Source organism: Myxine glutinosa, chromosome 10 (genome assembly GCF_964187855.1).
Source record: "Myxine glutinosa chromosome 10, kmMyxGlut1.1, whole genome shotgun sequence".
NCBI classification, from domain to species: domain Eukaryota; kingdom Metazoa; phylum Chordata; class Myxini; order Myxiniformes; family Myxinidae; genus Myxine; species Myxine glutinosa.
This window is the reverse complement of record NC_136270.1, coordinates 78,118,836-78,139,155: the sequence shown is the minus strand read 5'-3', so window position 1 is coordinate 78,139,155 and position 20,320 is coordinate 78,118,836. Positions and strand designations below refer to the sequence as shown.

The 20,320-nt window shown below is 42.2% G+C and overlaps 1 protein-coding gene across 1 annotated transcript in view; it reads left to right on the top strand.

Moving 5' to 3' along the window:
- LOC137433442 (leucine-rich repeat and immunoglobulin-like domain-containing nogo receptor-interacting protein 1) overlaps positions 1–20,320 on the top strand; it is an 84,181-nt gene that overhangs the window by 12,006 nt on the left and 51,855 nt on the right. Inside the window, exons 3-4 of the mRNA XM_078785204.1 lie at positions 16,690–17,389; positions 17,456–17,643. Of these exons, the coding sequence (XP_078641330.1) occupies positions 16,690–17,389; positions 17,456–17,643 (888 nt within the window). The remainder of the gene's footprint in view (positions 1–16,689; positions 17,390–17,455; positions 17,644–20,320) is intronic.

Genomic DNA, 20,320 nt, shown 5'->3' with positions numbered 1-20,320 from the left:
AAATGGCATATTCTGTAATCGTGTATGTTTGATGCCATTGACTGCCTGTGTATATTTTGTCATTGACTGCCTGTGGAGATGTGAAGTTATACTGACTGCATGTGTATATATGATTTTGCTGACTGCCTGTGTATGTTTGGTGATATGAATTATTGTGACACATTTTGATGTTATTAACTGCCTGTACAAAATGATAACATGTATTTGATTATGCAACTTATCGCGAATATAAAGACAGTATTTTGCAATTCAAAACCTTTGATTCGTGTCTTACCATTCCCCATAGCACTAATTTGATACTTTCATTGGATTCCTTGTCCCTGAAAATATAGGTTTAGTATATATTTTAAAGTTTTTAGGGTAATTAGAGGCAGAAATAGAACAAAATATGTATTTTACAGTGGCCATTTTGAAAATCCAAAATGGCCGCCATACAGGTTTCTCTCCAAACGTAAACATTGATTTTTAGTTTCCTTATGCTATAACCTTTCCAAAAATGTATAGGTTTGCTAATCTACCATGATTTTGAACGAAATATAATTTATTGACATAGTGAACCTGACTATAATGTGGTGTAAATATTGCGCCGATCGGCAAGGCTGGTTCATTGAAGGTAAGTAAAAATGAACTTTTATTTTGAATCTAAAATAAAATATATAAAAATAAATAAATAAAACGGCAAGGCTGGTTCATCGAAGGTAAGTAAAAATGAACTTTTATTTTAAATCTAGAATAAAATATATAAAAATAAATAAATAAAAAGGCGAGGCTGGTTCATCGAAAGTAAGTAAAATGAACTTTTATTTTGAATCTAAAATAAATAAAATAAAATAAATAAAAAGCGAGGCTGGTTCATTTAAGCTAAGTAAAAATGAACTTTTATTTTAAATCTAAAATAAAATAAATAAAATAAAGTAAATAAAAAGCGAGGCTGGTTCATCGAAGGTAAGTAAAAATGAACTTTTATTTTAAATCTAAAATAAAATGAAATTCTACCACAAGGCTGTGATGTTTAAAATTAAAGTATGTTTAAAATTAGGCACATTTAAACTGAACGTCTATCTTCATAATACAATACAGAATACCCTATAATCCTTCAATCTTAAACCCCGAGCAGTTAAAACGGCGACTAATTCTGGGCTCAAGACGCGCTTCGGCGATCACACAAGAACGAAGCATAAACAGTTCATTTTCCATTAAGTAGCATGATACTTGCAGCAAAAGAGTGAGCTAACCTTTTGGAATTTTATTTGTAAGCATTTCATGAAAACTGTAATCATGTGCATTCATGGTCGTAAAATCTTCAACATTTTCCCTTATGAAAATACCACCATCCACGCACATCACTTCTAAAAGCATCTTCGACACATTACGTCTTTGGGCTTTGGGCTTTGGGCGTCTTTGGGCTTCTTGAAAAGCGCTATATAATATAAATGTATTATTATTATTATTATTATTATTATTACGTGTAAAACCACTTCCAGCCATGCATAAGCCATTTCCAACCAGCTGTGTACCTTACAGCTAAAATAATATTCCACACACGTAAAGCACCCCCACCACACCATTCGGCATTTGCGGTTTTTCGCAAGCGTATTCGTGGTTTGTTCGCGTATTCGCAGTTTTTCACACGATTTTTGTTTTTTCCTGATGAATCACAAACTGCTGGGAACCTATCCCCCTTTTTTAGCCGCGTCGCAGACGCTGGTCATAGAGTGCCCTCTGCTGTTGTTGTTCTTCTTCTTGTTCTTGTTCTTGCAGAGAAGACAAAACCTCAAAGCTCCACCCATTCTGGGAACCATAGCTCCACACATTCTGGGAGAGGCTTCATATAAACAAATATCCACCATTTTATTAACTCGCATAGCTTTGAGGCCTGTTTTGTAGGCCCGTGGTGTCTTCCTCTCTCACACAGTTTTATTTCAAATCAAATTCGATATATCATTTCATTTTTCACAGTCGCTAACATAGTTTTAGACTCGGTTGAAAAAAAACGGGAAGAAAATCCGATGAAAGTTGCCCTTTATAGAACGAAATGAATTCTCAAAGGCCTGTAACTTCAAGTCCATTGAGATTTTTTTTTTTTAAATCGCGGCATGGTCAGTCATACACCGCCCAAAATAACAGACGGGAAAATGCCGAGATATATATATTTTGTTTAAATCGCGGCATGGTCAGTCATACACCGCCCGAAATAACAGACGGGAAAATGCCGAGATATATTAAAAATTCGTCCATTTGATGACAATCGTCACGATGAAATATTTAATTTATACGTCGTCACAATAATGTGGAGAGAGGAGCATAGCTTCGTTCACGTGTCGCCACACACAGGAAATTGCCGAGATATATTTTTTTTTAATCGCGGCATGGTCAGTCATACACCGCCTGAAATAACAGACGGGAAAATGCCGAGATATATTAAAAATTCGTCCATTTGATGACAATCGTCACGATGAAATATTTAATTTATACGTCGTCACAATAATGTGGAGAGAGGAGCATAGCTTCGTTCACGTGTCGCCACACACGGGAAATTGCCGAGATATATTTTTTTTAAATCGCGGCATGGTCAGTCATACACCGCCTGAAATAACAGACGGGAAAATGCCGAGATATATTAAAAATTCGTCGCCACACATGGGAAATTGCCGAGATATCCTTTCACTTTGCACAAAAATAACATCAAGTAATCGAATCAATAGGAATGTCCTGTGCCTATAACATCGACGTTATAGGCACAGCTGCATCTAGGCATTGTGTAACATCGACGCGGCTTTTGTATTAATTAAAACTTTTTGTACTTGTTCATTGAAAGAATATCCCCACAGTCGCGGATTCAACATTCTCGACATTTTACAGGAACGTAACCCCCACTAATGCCACCTCTCTGCCTGTCTATCCCATACTGAAACACAAAAAACACTCATCGGAGAGAAAACATTATCTATAATAATAAAAGGGTGTGTGTGTGTGTGTGTGTGTGTGTGTGTGTGTGTGTGTGTGTGTGTGTGTGTGTGCATCTCCTCCTCTACCATGAAACCCGGCAGCCCCAAACTTTGCATACATACACCTGGACCACCAACAGATTGCAATGATGAAAGTTGGGCGTTTGGGTGTGTTATAACATCCTTTTTGAATACAATTTCGGAGATACTCAACAACAATATATATATATATATATATATATATATATATATATATATATATATATATATATATATATATATATATATATATATATTTGTGCAGCGTCTGTCCTGTGTTGTGTTGTGTTGTCACTGAACTACTTTCTCAAACTTTTGTGAAATCGTACCAAACTTCTGGAATGCACATATCTCTCCCGTCGGTATGTCCCAAGGGTATTTGTTTTTGAAAATTTTTCCAAATTTATTTTTTTGGGGGGGGGGAATTTTTTGGGGAAATTTTTTTTTTTCAACTTCAATTGTTTAGAAAATGTGATATCACGTATATTACAAATACATTTGTGCAAAATAATTGTTTGAATTATGATTGGTTTAAACCATGACAAAACGGCAACTCGGGTACAGTTATTTATCTATATATCTACACATCTGGGCAGTGTCTGTGTTGTCACTTAACGACTCCCTCAAACTTTTGTTTCTGTGGTTGTGAAGTGTTTTTAATAACGTTGTGGTGGTTTTGAATCACGTGGTGGTGAGGTATTTTGAATTATGTGGTGGTGAGGTGTTTTTAAATGACGTGGTGGTGAGGTGTTTTTAAATGACGTGGTGGTGAGGTGTTTTTAAATCACATGGTGGTGAGGTGTTTTTAAATCACATGGTGGTGAGGTGTTTTGAATTAATTGGTTGTGAGGTATTTATAATTACGTGGTGGTGAGGTGTTTTTAATTATGTGGTGGTGAGGTGTTTAGAATTAGTTGGTGATGAGGTATTTTGAATTATGTGGTGGTGAGGTGTTTTGAATTACTTGGTGGTGAGGTATTTTGAATTATGTGGTGGTGAGGTGTTTTGAATTATGTGGTGGTGAAGTGTTTTGAATTACTTGGTGGTGAGGTGTTTTGAATTACGTGGTGGTGAGGTGTAATCGTCCCAAACTTCCAGTCTGCACCTACCCCTCCCATATGTATGTGCTGAGGGGTTCTTTTTTGAATTTTATATATTTTTTCAACCTAAATCTTCAACCTAAATTGCCTATAAAAATGTAATATCACAAACACAACAAATACATGTTTGTATTATGATTGGTGAAAATCATGACAACACAGCAACTCAGGTACAGTCATTAGCCTCAGCTAAAATAAGCCCGTTCCTCAGTATCGACGCTTGGTGAGGCGAGCGCAGCGAGCCGAGCCAAGCTAGTATATATATATATATGCCTTACTAAAATGGCAGTGCAACGTCTTGGTCAGCCCTCTGTCACATCGCTTGGTTCTTAAGCCACCATTTTGTTTCGGGCTATTCAAATGTGCCTTGCCTTGCAACCACTATGACCTCTCATGGACAAATTAAAGCATATAATGGAAATCTGGATTTTGATTTCAGAATTTGATCCTGTAAACTGAGCATCGAAATCTGGAGTTAAATCTGAAAAAAATTAAGAATTGGCGATTCTTATAACTAAGTGTATTTATTTATGTAAGCAAGGCTGTCTTTCCTCCTTTTCCACTGTCATCTTAATTCATACGTTCACAGGATAGGGTGTCACTCTACCTGGATCTGTGCTACATGTGATTAATAATTTGAAGTCTAATTTTAAATAACTGTCCTTTTGTCGGCACTTTGCATGTATGCCTTGTATTTGTCGGCGCTTTGTATGTATGCCTTGTATTTGTCGGTGCTTTGTATATGCTGTTGAGATGTCCAGGGATGTGTCCCTCCTTCTGGACTATCGTCTTAATTCATACTTTCATAGGATAGGATGTCACTCTACTGGGATCTGCAATACTTGTACAGCAATGCACTTTCGTAATATACAGACTTGGCATTTAATATGGAATATTTTTTTTGTGGGGGTGAACTTACTTTTCAAGATGTCTTAGAACCAAAAGTTCATTGGAATTATGTTGAAATTATTCTAGATTTTGTTAATGTGACCTTTAAAAGAAACAAAAACCACATTTGACATTTCGAAACAAATAAATTGATCCTTGAAAGTGATGTGAACTGATATCGAACTCAATTCATGGACAGTACTGTGTTAAACTTCTGTACGTTTTCCAGAAGTATCTCTTTATTTTGCACATTAGCCAAAAAATTTTTTAACAAAAACAAATGTTAAATTACGACTGGGATTACGGACAGTAAAATTACAGTTCAGTACTTCGTGTAACCCCCACGAGCATTCAGAAGATCACGTACATGTTGAGGCATGCTGTTCACGAGATTTGCCAAGGTTTGGACAGGAATTGCTTGCCATGCAGTGACAATAGCCTGCTGCAATTCACGCACAGAGGTCGGCTGCTGGTCCAAGTGGTCGATTTGACGCGTTAATTTTGCCCACAAGTTCTCTATCGGATTCATATCCGGGGACATGGCAGGCCACTCCATATGCTCTACACCACGGTCAGCAAGAAAGTGTTGGATCATGCGAGCATGATGAGGCCGTGCATTGTCATCTTGGAAGACAAAGTTTCCTCGAAAGGCTGCACGAGCAAATGGAAGCAATGTTTCTTCCAGAATGGCCCTGTACTTGAACTGATTCAGGTTTCTATTCAGAACAACCAGGTCAGTTTTGCCCCCTGCATGAAAAGCAGCCCAAACGGTCACCCCACCACCTCCAGCTTGGACTCTTGCACTATACAATCTTTGTTGTAGGCTTCATGCACTTGTCTGCGCACTCGGACGCGGCCATCTTGACGATAGACCAGAAATCTAGACTCGTCACTGAAGATCCCGTGATTCCAGTGTCCTGGCTGCCATTGACGGTGCTCTCTGTCCCACTGCAATCGGCGCTGGCGGTGTTGTCTGGTCAGGCGTGGCTTTCTCAGGGGACGCCTGGCACGATAGCCTGCTTGAACCAGTCGTTGGTTGACTAGCCTTCTGGATACAGGCACATTTGTCAGTTGCTGCCACTCAGCCTTAAGCCGATTAGCTGACTTGGTACGGCCATTGCGGACTAACCGGTGCAGCTGGCGATCATCCCTCCTTGTGGTTCTGTGGGGACGTCCTGGCCTCGGTATTGGAGTAGGGACACCCCTCTGAGCATTTCGTTTCAGGATCTTTGACACCTGACCTTGAGTAATACGATACTGCCGAGCAATAGCACGCTGTTTCATGCCGTAATTTCGTAAAGCCACCACTCCATGACAAACAGCATTGTCGAGTTGACGGACCATCTCCAGAGGAAGTGGCAATAACTTTTGGAAACGTGCAGCAGTTGTTTTCCACTAATACAGAACGCAACAACCCTTGTATACCCGACTGTGAAGCCAATCATCAAATGCACCTGTCCGTACATTTTGCCACACCACCTGTGATATAATCCTGTTATTGACTTCTTGCTGCGACAGACAATCAGTGACATGGTTCTTTTAACAAATAAATCACCAAAGTGTAAAAGAAACTCACCAGATTGATATACTGAGTTAAGAAAGTAAACCCAAGTCAAGAAAAAATATATATTCCATATTAAATGCCAAGTCTGTACTTGGATGTGACGATATGTCAATACATTGAAGTTGCAAATTGCTTCAACTTTATTCCCATTTTTCATAATTTCATTTTTGTGATTGTAAACAAACATAACACGGAGAAACAGTGTGAACAAAGCATCAGCACTTATTCTTCTTCAAAGCATGATGGAGAAACTCAGCTACTAAGATTGACAAAACATCAACATACTCACAACAACAACAACAACAACAGGCATTTTAAGGCCATTTTCCCTGCTAGAGCGGGGGTTCGCCCCAAAACATCAACATAAACGATCATTTATTATTCCTGCATTTTTGGCAAAATACACCGCCCAAATCTTCTTCAAACGCAGCAAGCACCTTTTTCTTCAAAGTCGGAAAACATTACAGAGAAATCCAGCTCTTGATAATTCTTCTTCTTCTTCAAACTCAGAGAGCATAACGGAGAGACTCAGTCACTGATGATTCTTCTTCTTTGAACTCGGAAAGCATTATGAAGAAATTCAGCTAGAGATTACCCAAAGGCTCCTTCTTTCTCCTTAATATAGAGCCTCGCCGCTCTGAAAATGCCATAAAACTTGAAATGAAGAATATCTCCCCTCCTCAATATTCAGTGAAGCGATGGGTGAACTTGCTCGCGACCTACCCCTGCTCCCTCCTGCTCTCCCCGTACCAATCCTCCTGCTCCCTCCTGCCTGTCCTCCCTCCCTCCCCCCTACACTACTCCCTCCTCCCCCATCTTCCTCACTTCACCCCTTGCCCTCCTCTCTACCCCCTCCTCCCCCATCTTCCTCATCTCACCCCTTCCCCTCCTCTCGACCCCCTCCCCTCTTCTCCCCCACTCCCCCTCCCCCACCTCTCTCTCTCCCCTCCCCTCCTATCTCTCCCCTCTCCTCCCCTCCTCTCTCTCGCTTCCCCTCCACTCCTCACTCCTCCCTACTTCCCTTCCCCTCCTCTCCTCCCTATCACCCCTTCTCATAATATTTCAGTCAGCGAAGCGACTGTGTTACCTGGCAACACCGCGTATCTTTGCTAGTTATTAAGTAAAAGTTGCTTCAAATTAATCCAAACCTAAGGGAAAATTATAATTTTTTCAATCAAGACAAAATATTGAACGTGGACGGTTTATAGGCAACAGACTGCTACCTAAATTGCTCCCAAAATAATTTCCTTTGCTGTTAAGAAATATCTAAGCTCCAATTTTGTGCTCTTTCAACCAGCGAAAAATAAAATGATTCCTCTTTTTTTATTGTGTTATTTTTACCACGCTTCTCCAGGCTTCTGCAAGTATAGATCAGTAAGACATTGGCAAACATAACCCATTTAGCCTGGGGCAGTTTGGAATTAATTTAGAAAGTCCTTAAGGGGTCTGTATTATCTCATTGGGCTGGCAGGATAGCCTACAGGTATGTACACTCACCTCTGAGCTGTCTAGCCTGCATTTGAATCTCAGCTCAGCTATAAACTGTCATCCTGGTGTTTCACATGCAGGGCAATTCATTGGTGTGTTCCTGTCCCTCGGACGGCCGTTAAACTGGCCGTCCCATCTGCCGCTATTAGTTGGTGGATGTTAAATATCCCACTGTGTCCTTTGTGTGGAGTAGGCAAGCTATCGCCGGCACCATGAATGAATTTCAAATTCCTGCCCTGTCTGCCTGGAAGGCAATGGCAAACCACCTAAACTTTGTCCAATAAACGTTTTGGTAGTATAGGAATTCTGTAAAAAGTATGGGAAGGTAAAGAATATGATGATGATGATGATGATGATGATGATGATGATGATGATGATGATGATGATCTCAATCTTTCATAATAACAACGAGAATGGCATCGTTCCGCCAGGCTGAACAGTTTACGTTTTGTATCCAACTGATAGGCTAGATCTGCATCCGGACCTGAACCAAAATCGAATCGGCTTCTTCTTGTCACCCAACAACCCATCCACGAAGTGTTATGATAATCCGTCCATAGCTTTTTGAGATATCCTGCTCACAGACAGACAGATAGACAAACAGACAAGGGTGAAAACATAACCTACGTCGACCTTCGGTGGCAAAGTAATAATAATGATAAATTGATAATAATAATAACAATAACAAGTCAGGAGACGACGATGGTTCACGAGCGAGCGGTATTCAATGACAAAGGACGGACTGTAACCGAAACAGGCCCGGACAGGCCAGGCCCGGAAATGTCAAAACGAAGGTTACTGACCTTGAAATGAGATAGAAAATAATGTATAATCAGTTATGAGGTTAGTTAAACAGTTACCGAAAATTCGGTGAAAAATGAAATGAAAAAAAATAATAATAATAATAATAATTTTTAAAATGAAAAATATATATGAAAAATCGAGCTCCGTAGGGCTAGACACATGACATTGGCCTAACCAAATATCGAAACCCCTGTCAGATTCCACCAAACCCCTCGGAGAAGATGTAGCTTGAACTTGATTACCCCCTAAGAAGACATCTTTTTCGGGCGTGGCTCCGCCCACAATGGGCGCAATACGCCCACTCTCGGCAGGACACAACTAGATCATGATATCAACCTCCCAACCAAGTTTCATCAAGATCGGATGATATCATCGGGTAGTTATGCTGCGGGCAGACACACACAGACAGACAGACAGACACACACAGACAGACACACACACACACGACGAATATAGTGGTCACTTGATAACTCGTGAACCAATATTTTGCCAACAGATGTACATTGTGAAGACTGCCACTGACGGTGTTTCATGCACGACGTGCGATTTCCTCCAAAGACCCTTGAAGACCACAACATTGACATTCTTGAACAGTGAATATCCAAATTGAAGATGCAGCACATGGCACTTACTACCTTCCACCTTATAGGTTTTAGGCTAAACCATAGCCATAGATCACACAAAACAAGGCATCACGACATCAAGGAAAGCCAACAGGTTTCATAGTTAAAGAAGAGGTCTTTATTGTGGATATCTTTGTAGCCACCATATAAGACTGTGCAAGCTAATGCCTAGATGAAGAGTGACCCACATTTCACGGGTTTGTCCCAGTTTTGTTTCTGAAAACCCACAGACCCATTTTAGTCTCATCAAAACCCGTATTGGATGAACAACAGTATAATCAATCAATTCTTGCAAAGACTGACTGACACACATGGTAGACCGTGCGATAGACCTTTAGCAACCTGTAGCCGAGATGCAAGGCATCACTCTAGTCAATTGACCGAGTGACGTCATGACATTTTCATCACCGAAGGCTATGTCACAACCCTGCAGGATTCCGCACGCAGTATCACTTCACTTCCATTTGCTTGCAATAAATAAATAAAACTAGAACTGCCACTTTATAACTGCTGGCAGTGATGACCGCTTTCCTCCGCCTTCCCGCTTTTATACAAACCCGCTTTCACATTATTTTTTCCTCCATCAATTTATCCCTAGATGATGCTCAAGAAATTTCATCTTGATCGGATGAAGTTTTTTACTTGTCGCATTATGACGTCATAATGGAAACACCTATGCCATCATCATTCGCATGTTATTCTGCATGGAGAGTTCTTTACAATGAGATGTGTCTCAATCTTTTCTACACAGCGCTTTTGGAGATATAGTATAGAGGTGCAATATTTTTTCGGTTTTTCCAAGATGTTGCCTGCACCATGTGACTTATGATGTCATAATTACCATTATAAGATTCTACATGCCGGGGTGCTCCAATGGTGAAAATTCCCTGTCAATCGGTGCAATGACTGCAGAGAAAATGACTTTTAAGGAAATAAATCCGAAAAATGGCAGTGTCACAATCAGTTACATGGCCTGAGAAGAAAAAGTGTTACATTTCTTCTTCTTTCAACAATAAAGACTTCTAGCTTCCAGACCGTACAACCAATCACGTTGAAATTTTAAACACCCATTCCACTTGATGACCAGCTACATTACATTAACGTTTCAAGTCAATCAATGCAGCGATTCAAGAGATAGAAGCTTTTTAAGATTTCTGTTCAATTATTCTATTGCGGCCAAACCATGTGACATCACAACTTCCCAAGTAACGTTTTAACTTCCCCACATGGGGAACATTTGTGTAAAGTTTCCACTCGATATCTTCAAAAATGATGGAGGAGATAGGTTTTTAAATTGATACTTAAAAACATCATAACTCCAAAACCATGTGACATATGACATCATCACATTGGAACTTTTTGTTTGTCATGGGTATGTGATTATGCATGCCAAGTTGGGGCTCAATCTGTTCAGCCATTGGGGGAGAAAAGAGGTTTTGGTGGTTTTCGTGAAAACCAATATGGCGGCCGAACCATGTGACGTATGACGTCGAAATTTTTTTGAACCTCATTTTTTTTTAAACTAAGCCCATGTAAAAAGATCATATTCGTGGGACCATGGGATCTATTTGTCTAATTCTAACCTCATAACGTTAGCACTTTTAATATCCCAAATAAACACATTTTTGGTCCCATTGCAGAGTTCTTTAGAATGAGCCATGATTCATTTTTGTCAATTGAGCCATTTCAGAGATATAGAGGGGCAAAGTTGAAGGTGTTTTCCAAGATGGTTCCCATACAAAGCAAAGTGTCAGCAAAGTCATGGAATCCATCATTGCTTCAGATATCAAATCCTTCCTCTTCTCCAATGGATTGATCTCAGATCATCAACTTGGTTTCAGACCAGGTCACTCTGCTCTGGACATGCTGCTTCTGCTGTCTCAACAATGGATGGAGGTCCTCAATGTCAAACAGGCAATTAGAGCTGTCTCCCTTGACATATCACGTGCCTTCGATATGGTCTGGCACCCCGCTCTGCTCACCAAACTCTCCTCCTATGGTATCCATGGAAATCTCCACGCATGGCTTGTGGACTTGCTCTCTGGTCGTAGTCAACGTGTGGCCCTGAATGGATTTCTCTCATCTCCCCCTTCCTGTTCAGGCTGGAGTTCCCCAAGGCAGTGTTCTGGGCCCTGTGCTTTTTCTGATCTTCATCAATGATCTCTCCGACTCGCTGGAAAATCCTCTCTATCTCTTTGCTCCACTCTCTGCCCCCTTCCTGTTCAGCCTGGAGTTCCCCAAGGCAGTGTTCTGGGCCCTGTTCTTTTTCAGGTCTTCATCAATGTTTCTCCAACTCTCAGGAAAATCCCTCTCTATCTCTTCCTCATCCCTCAGATACCTCATCCCTCAGATCGGTAATCTGCAGCCTGCTCACTCTCTGCTGACTTGGACAAAATCAAAGACTAGTCAAGCAAGTGGAACATGTCTTTCAATCCTGACAAATTTCACACTCTTACTATGTCTCTCCAAAAAGACCGACTGGACAACCCTCCCATCTACTTTCTGAACAATCCTATCCAATAAGTTCTGTCACCCAAGCTTTTGGGTCTCACGATCTGCAATTATCTTTCCTGGGAAAACCACATTTCCAAGCTGGCCTCCAAAGCCAGACGCCGACTCGGCATCCTCCATCGTGCGAAGTCCTTCCTTGGCAGACCTGAGCTCCTCACCACATACAAGGCTTTCATATGCAGCTCAATGGAATACTGCTCTCTCCTCTGGGCTGGTGCTCCTTCCTCACACCTAGCTCGGCTTCACGCTGTTGAAACCAAAGTTTTCAGAATCATTGGAATTTCCAGCGATGAAGCTAACTCCGAGGGCCTTTCACTCACTCAACGCAGACGGGTTGGTGGTCTTTCTGTATTCTACCAACTCATCTCCGGCCTAGCTCCCCCAGCTCTGTCTGTGCTCTGTCCCCCAAATATTCCTACAGGTCACACAAGATCTGCCAGCAACCCTCTTATGGTGAAACTGCCAACATCAAGACTCTCTGCTCACCTTCACTCTTTCATTCCCCTTTTCTCCCGCCTCTGGAACAAACTCCCTCACTCTTTTCAATCCCACTCCTCCCTCCAGGTCTTTAAAACAGCTGCTCATCACCATCTCTTATCTTCCCCCATCCAAAACCTTGATCTTTTCTACCCCCGTTAATTCACCCCAGATCCACTTTTTTGAAATATAAACTGCTTTCCTGAAAGTCCGAGCAGTGTCCATGTGTTTTTTAACCTCTCCCCCCCCCCCCCCCCCCCACACCCTCTTCCCATGCATCCTCCCCGGAAGCCCTCTCCCTCCCACAGATCTCCCGATGTCGCTGTTCTCTACTGTTGTACTTGTGTGCTTCCCTCTCTCTCCCAATCTTGTCTCCTGCTCCCTTTATCATATGTTTTATGTGTCAGTTTGTTTTTATGTGATTAATGTTAGCTCTTACACGAGCCTCGATGTTGTATACCAAAAAAAACAAACAAAAAAAAAACGTGACATATGATGTAATAAGTAGCAGCAAAAAATTCTACATGTCTAGCCAATCACTTGGTGAATATTTCGTGTCGATCGGACCAACGGTTGCTGAGAACATTGATTTTTACGTTTTTGGAGGTGAAAAATAGGGGAGGGGGGAAGAATAATAATAAGAAAAACTCTAAGAAAAACAAGAGGTATTCCTCTACATTTCATGCAGAGGATATCTAATAAATTGATTCCGATCACGTGTAATAAATTTATTTTAAAAAAAATATGAACCAACCTGTTTTTCGTCACCTTCAACTTGCCACGTATGCTACTGTTTACCAATGTCTATAAGCCTCAGCATGTGGCAGGTTAAATGGTCGATTATAATGCTACGTACAACACGACATCCCACCACCCACTTTGACAATTTAACAGCCACCACACGTTGTACGGCTATCTTGCAAACATTGAAGCAGACATACAACTGACCCAAAAGAAATGAGCATCTTTTCATTCCTTCGACCCAAAATAAATAAGCACTTTTCATTCCACAAGATGGAACAGAGAATATAACCTGGACCTATGATTCTTTTTGTTTTTTATGAGTCTCGGCTCGTTCAAGAGGGAGAACGGATGAGGACACAACAGAACAAAAGGAACAGTAGAGAGAGGAGGGGGGGGGGGGGACCAGCAGGGTTGAAGGACAAGATAGAGGGAGGCTTGGACAATAATGGGTGTGGTGAGGATGCATGTAGTGGACAAAATGGATACATAAGCAAACTCTTAGGAAGGAAAAACAACTGGAAATTTGGAATGAGTTGGAGTGTGGGGATGGGTTAACGGGAGTAAAAAGGTCATGGTTTTGGATGGGGGATTATCTGAGATGGGGGTGCGCAGCTGTCTTGAAGACTTGGTAGGGAGAATGGGATTGAAGAGAATGTGGAGGTTGTTCCACATGGGGGAAAAAGAGGAACGAATGAGTGGAGGTGAGCAGTGAGCCTGGATTTTGAAAGTTTCACCAGAAGGGGGGTTGACATGAGGTCAAGTTGAGCAAGGTATGAGGCAGGGATGCCAGGCCAGAGAGGAGAGCAATATTCCATTAAGTTATGCATGGAGGCCTTGTAGGTGGATATGAGTTCAGGTGTGCAATGTTCATGGATGCAAACATACAACCCCTGCATGCATTTAATAAAATTCTCCCTGACTGTCGACATAGTCAACAATGCCTGGAACATACAGTCCACATCGGGATGGAGGCGTCACTCCTCACATCTAAACCAAAGCCACAATGAAACATAACTAAAGCAAACAAGTATGAATATACCTCCACTATGGAGTACAGCATCACAAATCTTCACTTTAAACCATGTAATTTAGATCGGTTCTGTCACATCCTCAACACTGTTACAAAATAGAGAGTTCATATAACACCTTACCCCATGCAGTGTTCAAGTATATAATTCAATTGAAATAAAATAATGATTTTACAGGTCGTATAAAATACACACACACACACACACACACACACACACACACACACACCACACACACACACACACACACACACACACACACACATATACAGTCACGTGAAAAAGTAAGTACACCCCATGTAAAGTTTTGACTTTTTTAACATATTTCAATATACAGCTATTTGATCTTCATTTCAACAATATTGATAGATAAAGATGATATAATATAACAAATATCATGAAACATTTACATTTTGTAGTCCATTGTATAATTTAAGTAAACATAAATACAAATTTCACATGTGGAAAAAGTAAGTACACCCCTACATTTATCACTACTTCAAATACCTAAAATTATAATCAGGTGCACCAGCGTAGGTGCAAATGATTAGAACATCGTTAGAGAGGATCTTGGAGGAATCTGTCTTATTTAAACCTGACATTTAGTTTGGTTTGCTCTTTGTTGTTGAAGTGTGCAGCGTCACCATGCCTAGATCAAAAGCGCTCTCTGAGGCCTTCAGAAAGAAGGTTACAGTTGCCTACGAGTCTGGGAAGGGATTTAAAAAGATCTCCAAACAATTTGAAATCAATCATTCGACTGCCGGGAAGATCATCTACAAGTGGAGAAGATTCCAAACAACTGCCAACTTGTTCAGGCCAGGCCGCCCCAGCAAGTTCAGCCCGAGAGCAGACCGCAAGATGCTGAAAGAAGTCTCTAAGAACCCCAGAATGTCATCACGGGACCTACAGGTAGCTCTTGCCACTGTTGATGTCAAAGTGCACGAGTCTACCATTAGAAAGAGGCTGCACAAATTTGATCTACATGGGAGGTGTGCCAGGAGGAAACCTTTGCTGTACAGAAAGAACATCAGGGCAAGATTAAAGTTTGCCAATGAACACCTAGGCAAACACCAGCACTTCTGGAACAATGTGCTCTGGACAGATGAGTCAAAGGTAGAGCTATTTGGCCACAGTACCAGAAGACATGTTTGGTGAAAACCAAAGACAGCATTTGACCACAAGAACGTGATACCAACTGTAAAGCACGGTGGTGGAAATATTATGGTTTGGGGCAGCTTTGCTGCATCAGGGCCTGGGCAACTCACCATCATAGAATCCACTATGAACTCTTCATTGTACCAGAGGGTGCTTGAGGATAATGTGAGGCCATCTGTCGGAAAGTTGAACCTCAACCGAAGGTGGACCTTGCAAACATGACAATGACCCTACACATACCAGTAAATCCACCAAGGAATGGCTGAAAAGAAAGAAATGGAGGGTTCTGGAATGGCCAAGTCAAAGCCTGGATCTAAATCCCATCGAGATGTTGTGGAGGGATTTGAAACGAGCTGTGCATGCAAGAAACCCCTCAAACATCGCACAGCTGAAAGAATTCTGCATGGAGGAGTGGGCAAAATTTTCTCACAGTCGATGTCAGAGACTGGTAGACAGTTATAAGAAACGCCTACTTGAAGTTGTTTCTGCCAAAGGGGGCAATACCACCTATTAGAGCCAAGGGTGTACTTACTTTTTCCACATGCGAAATTTGCATTTATGTTTATTTAAATTATACAATGGACTACAAAATGTAAATGTTTCATGATATTTGTTATATTATATCACCTTTATCTATCAATATTGTTGAAATGAAGATCAAATAGCTGTATGTTGAAATATGTTGAAAAAGTCAAAACTTTACATGGGGTGTACTTACTTTTTCAAGTGACTGTATATATATATAAATATATACACACAGACATATGTTATCCAGGATAGATTGGTATAAAGCCATGTTGACTTCCAAAGGCAAGTGAAAAATTGTAAAGCGAAAACCAGACCAAAGTTGGCTTGTATTACATATAATAGGATGGTGCATAGGTTCAAAGTGCATTGCTCGCCATGTAATCATTATATTTTCCTTTACAATACCTGATAATTCTTGATCAAGTTCTTGGCTAGAGCAATGTACACTACCTTGAACAAATTCAAAGGCAGGTAATAACAGAAGTCATGAGGTCTGAACAATTCAGATGGATTGATAAAAAGCAGTGAACTGAAAAACACTCGCAACACATGCAAAAATACACCTCGTACATCAACACGAGGTGAAAGAATCACTTTACCTTTGGCTTGATGTAATGAGAATTATTGAAATTAACTAATAAAGTTAGCATTGAGTGTGAATTTAAATTGTGGAAAAACTTCACCTCGCTTTTACAGAAATATCTCAATAAGAATGGTATCGTTCTTTTGAAATAAGGTGATGAAATTATAAACATAAAACATGTTTAACCTTCACCAATCTGTGCCTAACAGGAGCTACGGTTGGCAGATGGTGGACACTTGGCCACAGTCGCTCTGCAAGCATTCTGGGGCTTGCCCCAGCTTCGGCTGCTTGACCTGTCTGGCAACCAGTTGGTCACACTCGAGGAAGGGTCCTTCCATGCTGTGGCAACTCTCGCGCTGCTTCGTCTTGATGGGAATCCATTATCCTGTGACTGTCGCCTGCTCTGGTTACTACGTCGGAGACGCCGCCTTGGCCTGGGCGCTCGGCAACCGACTTGCGCCGGACCAGAGGCAGTACGTGGTTGGGAGTTCCGAGCCTTCCCGGACGTCCTGCTGCCTGGACAATTTGAGTGCCAGGCACCTCGAATCTACGGTGACGGAATCTCTGGAACCGCAGCAGCCATGACAGTGTCTGAAGGGCAGACCATCCGGCTTACATGCGAGGCAGATGGAGACCCAACTCCTATAGTGATTTGGCTTGGACCTCGGGGCTTGCGGTTAAAGCCAAGGCAGCCTGGACGCCTATTGGTGCATAATGATGGCACACTGGAAGTGCGACATGCTCAGAGGTACGACGCTGGCGCATACGTGTGTGTCGCAAGTAATGCAGGTGGCAACGCGTCACGTGCTGTACGCCTCTCGGTGAGACCTCATAGTGCCGTAATGGCTATGAGCGGAGCCACCGCTGCACATGGACCACCACCACCGAGACATGATGACGGGTCCGACAGTTCACTGCCACCACCATTCTTTGGGGCTTACCCTGATGCCTTCCCACCACCTGCACAACCCACAGCTGCACTTCCACTCAGCTTCCAAATGGCTCTGGTGGCAGCGGCTATGGGCTGTTCTTCTTTCCTCGTTGTAGTCTTGCTTTGCTCACTTCTTCTCTTCTTTTGGAGCCGAGCCAAGGGAAATGTCAAGGGCACCACCACTCATGGACAGACCACTAGCCAAGCTTCGACTGCTCACCTACATGGGACAGTACGTGGCACAACGGGTGGACCTGATTCCAGGACCCATCTTTAAACCACTGAGCAATCGAAGGATAGAAAAGTAGAGAAAAAAACATACTTGATAATCAATTTAATATGTAATGTAAGTTGTAAATTTCATGTCGTACCCAAGGAATTGTGCTAGCCATTTGTTCAGCAACTAGGGGAATACACTAGTGGTGAAACCAACATACTTGGAGATGTGACCTTTCTCATAGGTGTCCCAGAAACTCGGCTAAGAAATTGAGAGCTACATCTTCAATATCAATCATATTTATAGCAGCTATAAATAAGCCTTCCCACCCAAAGAACTTTCATTTCAGCAGCGACAAACAAAATTAAGGTCTTGGAAGTAAAGGTTAAGCAGAAGGAACCTAAAATGGGGTTTGTTATATCATAAGCTTTGTTCCAAGAAGAGTTTCACAAACTACTGGTGCCAAATCCAGAAGGAACGGGACTGGCTAAGGGAGGTTTACCATATTGCTCAGCTCATCGGATAACTAACCTTCGATGATGTAGTGATGGATTATCTTGAAAAAGGGGCAAAAGGCAGGTAATGACAGCAGGTTAAACGTCTAATGAGTTCGCAAGTGAATGGTCTTCACATTAACCTCATAGTGATTGCAATTCCAAAAGTGGACAAAGTAAACGCTTTGACAATACGGGATGAAACACTTTCGGAGAACTGACGTATCATTCATTGCCAGTGTGTCATACTGCAAGCCATAGCGGTTATCTACCCAGTGGCAGGTCTGAGTGCCAGTCCCTTCGAGCCAAAACGAGCTTCCTAGGTAATGAAACACACCAGGTGACTTGCAGTTGCCTTCACAGTGAGGTGGATATCCTATAAACCTGCAACCACAACATTACAACAGCGAAGCTCAGCTAGTTGAGCCAAGCCGGAACCATCTGTTGCAAGCGCGGTGACACTAATGATGATATAAAAGTCCAATTCCATGTTAACTGGACCTTTTGGCACTGCCTTAACGTCCTATTAGTACAGCGATGAGACCAAGCAATTACATCTCTCTACAACTCCGGTAAAGTTTAGAGGAACAAATTGAAGAAGAGCAACATTTAGGAATCTTTCTCAAAAAAAAGTTATATCTTTCGTTCCCTGTGTCGATATTCTTTTTCATACGACGTGAAGAGAACCATGAAACCCTTAAAGTGTCACAGACAACCTGAGGATTCCAAGGAAACTTCTGTGTTTCTGCCCATATGACTCGGAGAGCTGAAAAGTTAACTTAAATTTTGTTTGTGCAATTTAAATATTGCAGTGGCAACTTCACATCAGCAAAATACATATGTAGCAACATTAGCTTCTGGGCTTTATTTACAGATAAACAAAAGAGAAAACGTTGCTGGTTTCAAAAACGAATGTTGTGGTGCTGAAGGTGGCCTCGTCGTGGAGATGGGAAGGGTCTGAGTCGTGGAGATGGGAAGGTCCGAGTCGTGGGGATGGGAAGGTCTGATTTGTGGAGATGGGAAGGTCCGAGTCATGGAGATGGGTAGGTCCGAGTCATGGAGATGGGAAGGTCTGAGTCGTGGAGATGGGAATGTCTGAGTCGTGGAGATGGGAAGGTCCGAGTCGTGGAGATGGGAAGGTCTGAGTCGTGGAGATGGGAAGGTCTGAGTCGTGGAGATGGGAAGGTCTGAGTCGTGGAGATGGGAAGGTCCGAGTCGTGGGGATGGGAAGGTCCGAGTTGTGGAGATGGGAAGGTCCGAGTCATGGAGATGGGTAGGTCCGAGTCGTGGAGATGGGAAGGTCTGAGTCGTGGAGATGGGAAGGTCTGAGTCGTGGAGATGGGAAGGTCTGAGTCGTGGAGATCGGAAGGTCCGAGTCGTGGGGATGGGAAGGTCCGAGTTGTGGAGATGGGAAGGTCCGAGTCATGGAGATGTGTAGGTCCGAGTCGTGGAGATGGGAAGGTCCGAGTCGTGGTGATGGGAAGGTCCGAGTCATGGAGATGGGAAGGTCCGAGTCGTGGAGATGGATGGGAAGGGGAGTGTTGTGGGACTGGAGTGGGAGTGCCTCGAATAGTCTCACCTACTTATGAGTGTTTTCGTCCAGTACGCTCCATAACTTAATTCACCAGTGGAGGCCTGCTATACAATGACCATGCCGTCGAAACCATCAAATTCATCCAGAAACCACAAAGCTCCGCAGGACATCCTCCTTCCAGCCCTTTTTGCAGCGACAATCAAGCTAGGAAGGTCTAATCTACAGTTGAGTGATCACCGCCACCACCACCACCACCACCTAATTGATGTAGTTCTATTTACCAACATTGCCCTTAAATGAGTTCAGATTCAAAAAGAAGTGTTACATCATGACGCATATTCTTCGGTTCAAACAGATTAATAAATCCATAGCACACAGGTGTTAAAATACCTGTACCTTCGATTTGTCTGCATGCAACCATCAATGGACAAAGCCATGCGGTTAGTAATCTGCATCTTCCGCCGAATCCGACGATCTCTGACTGCGGCCCAAATCCGTATCGGCCATCGGTATCTCCTGGAAATGAAGATTTTCCTTTTCCTAGATCTGTCCTTTGTGACTGCGACCTAATCCACGATTTCCTAACCGCTTCACATTTGTTTGCCTATACTCTATCGCTACCAAACATCTATTTCGCATTCATCACCATCACAAAACCCGCAAC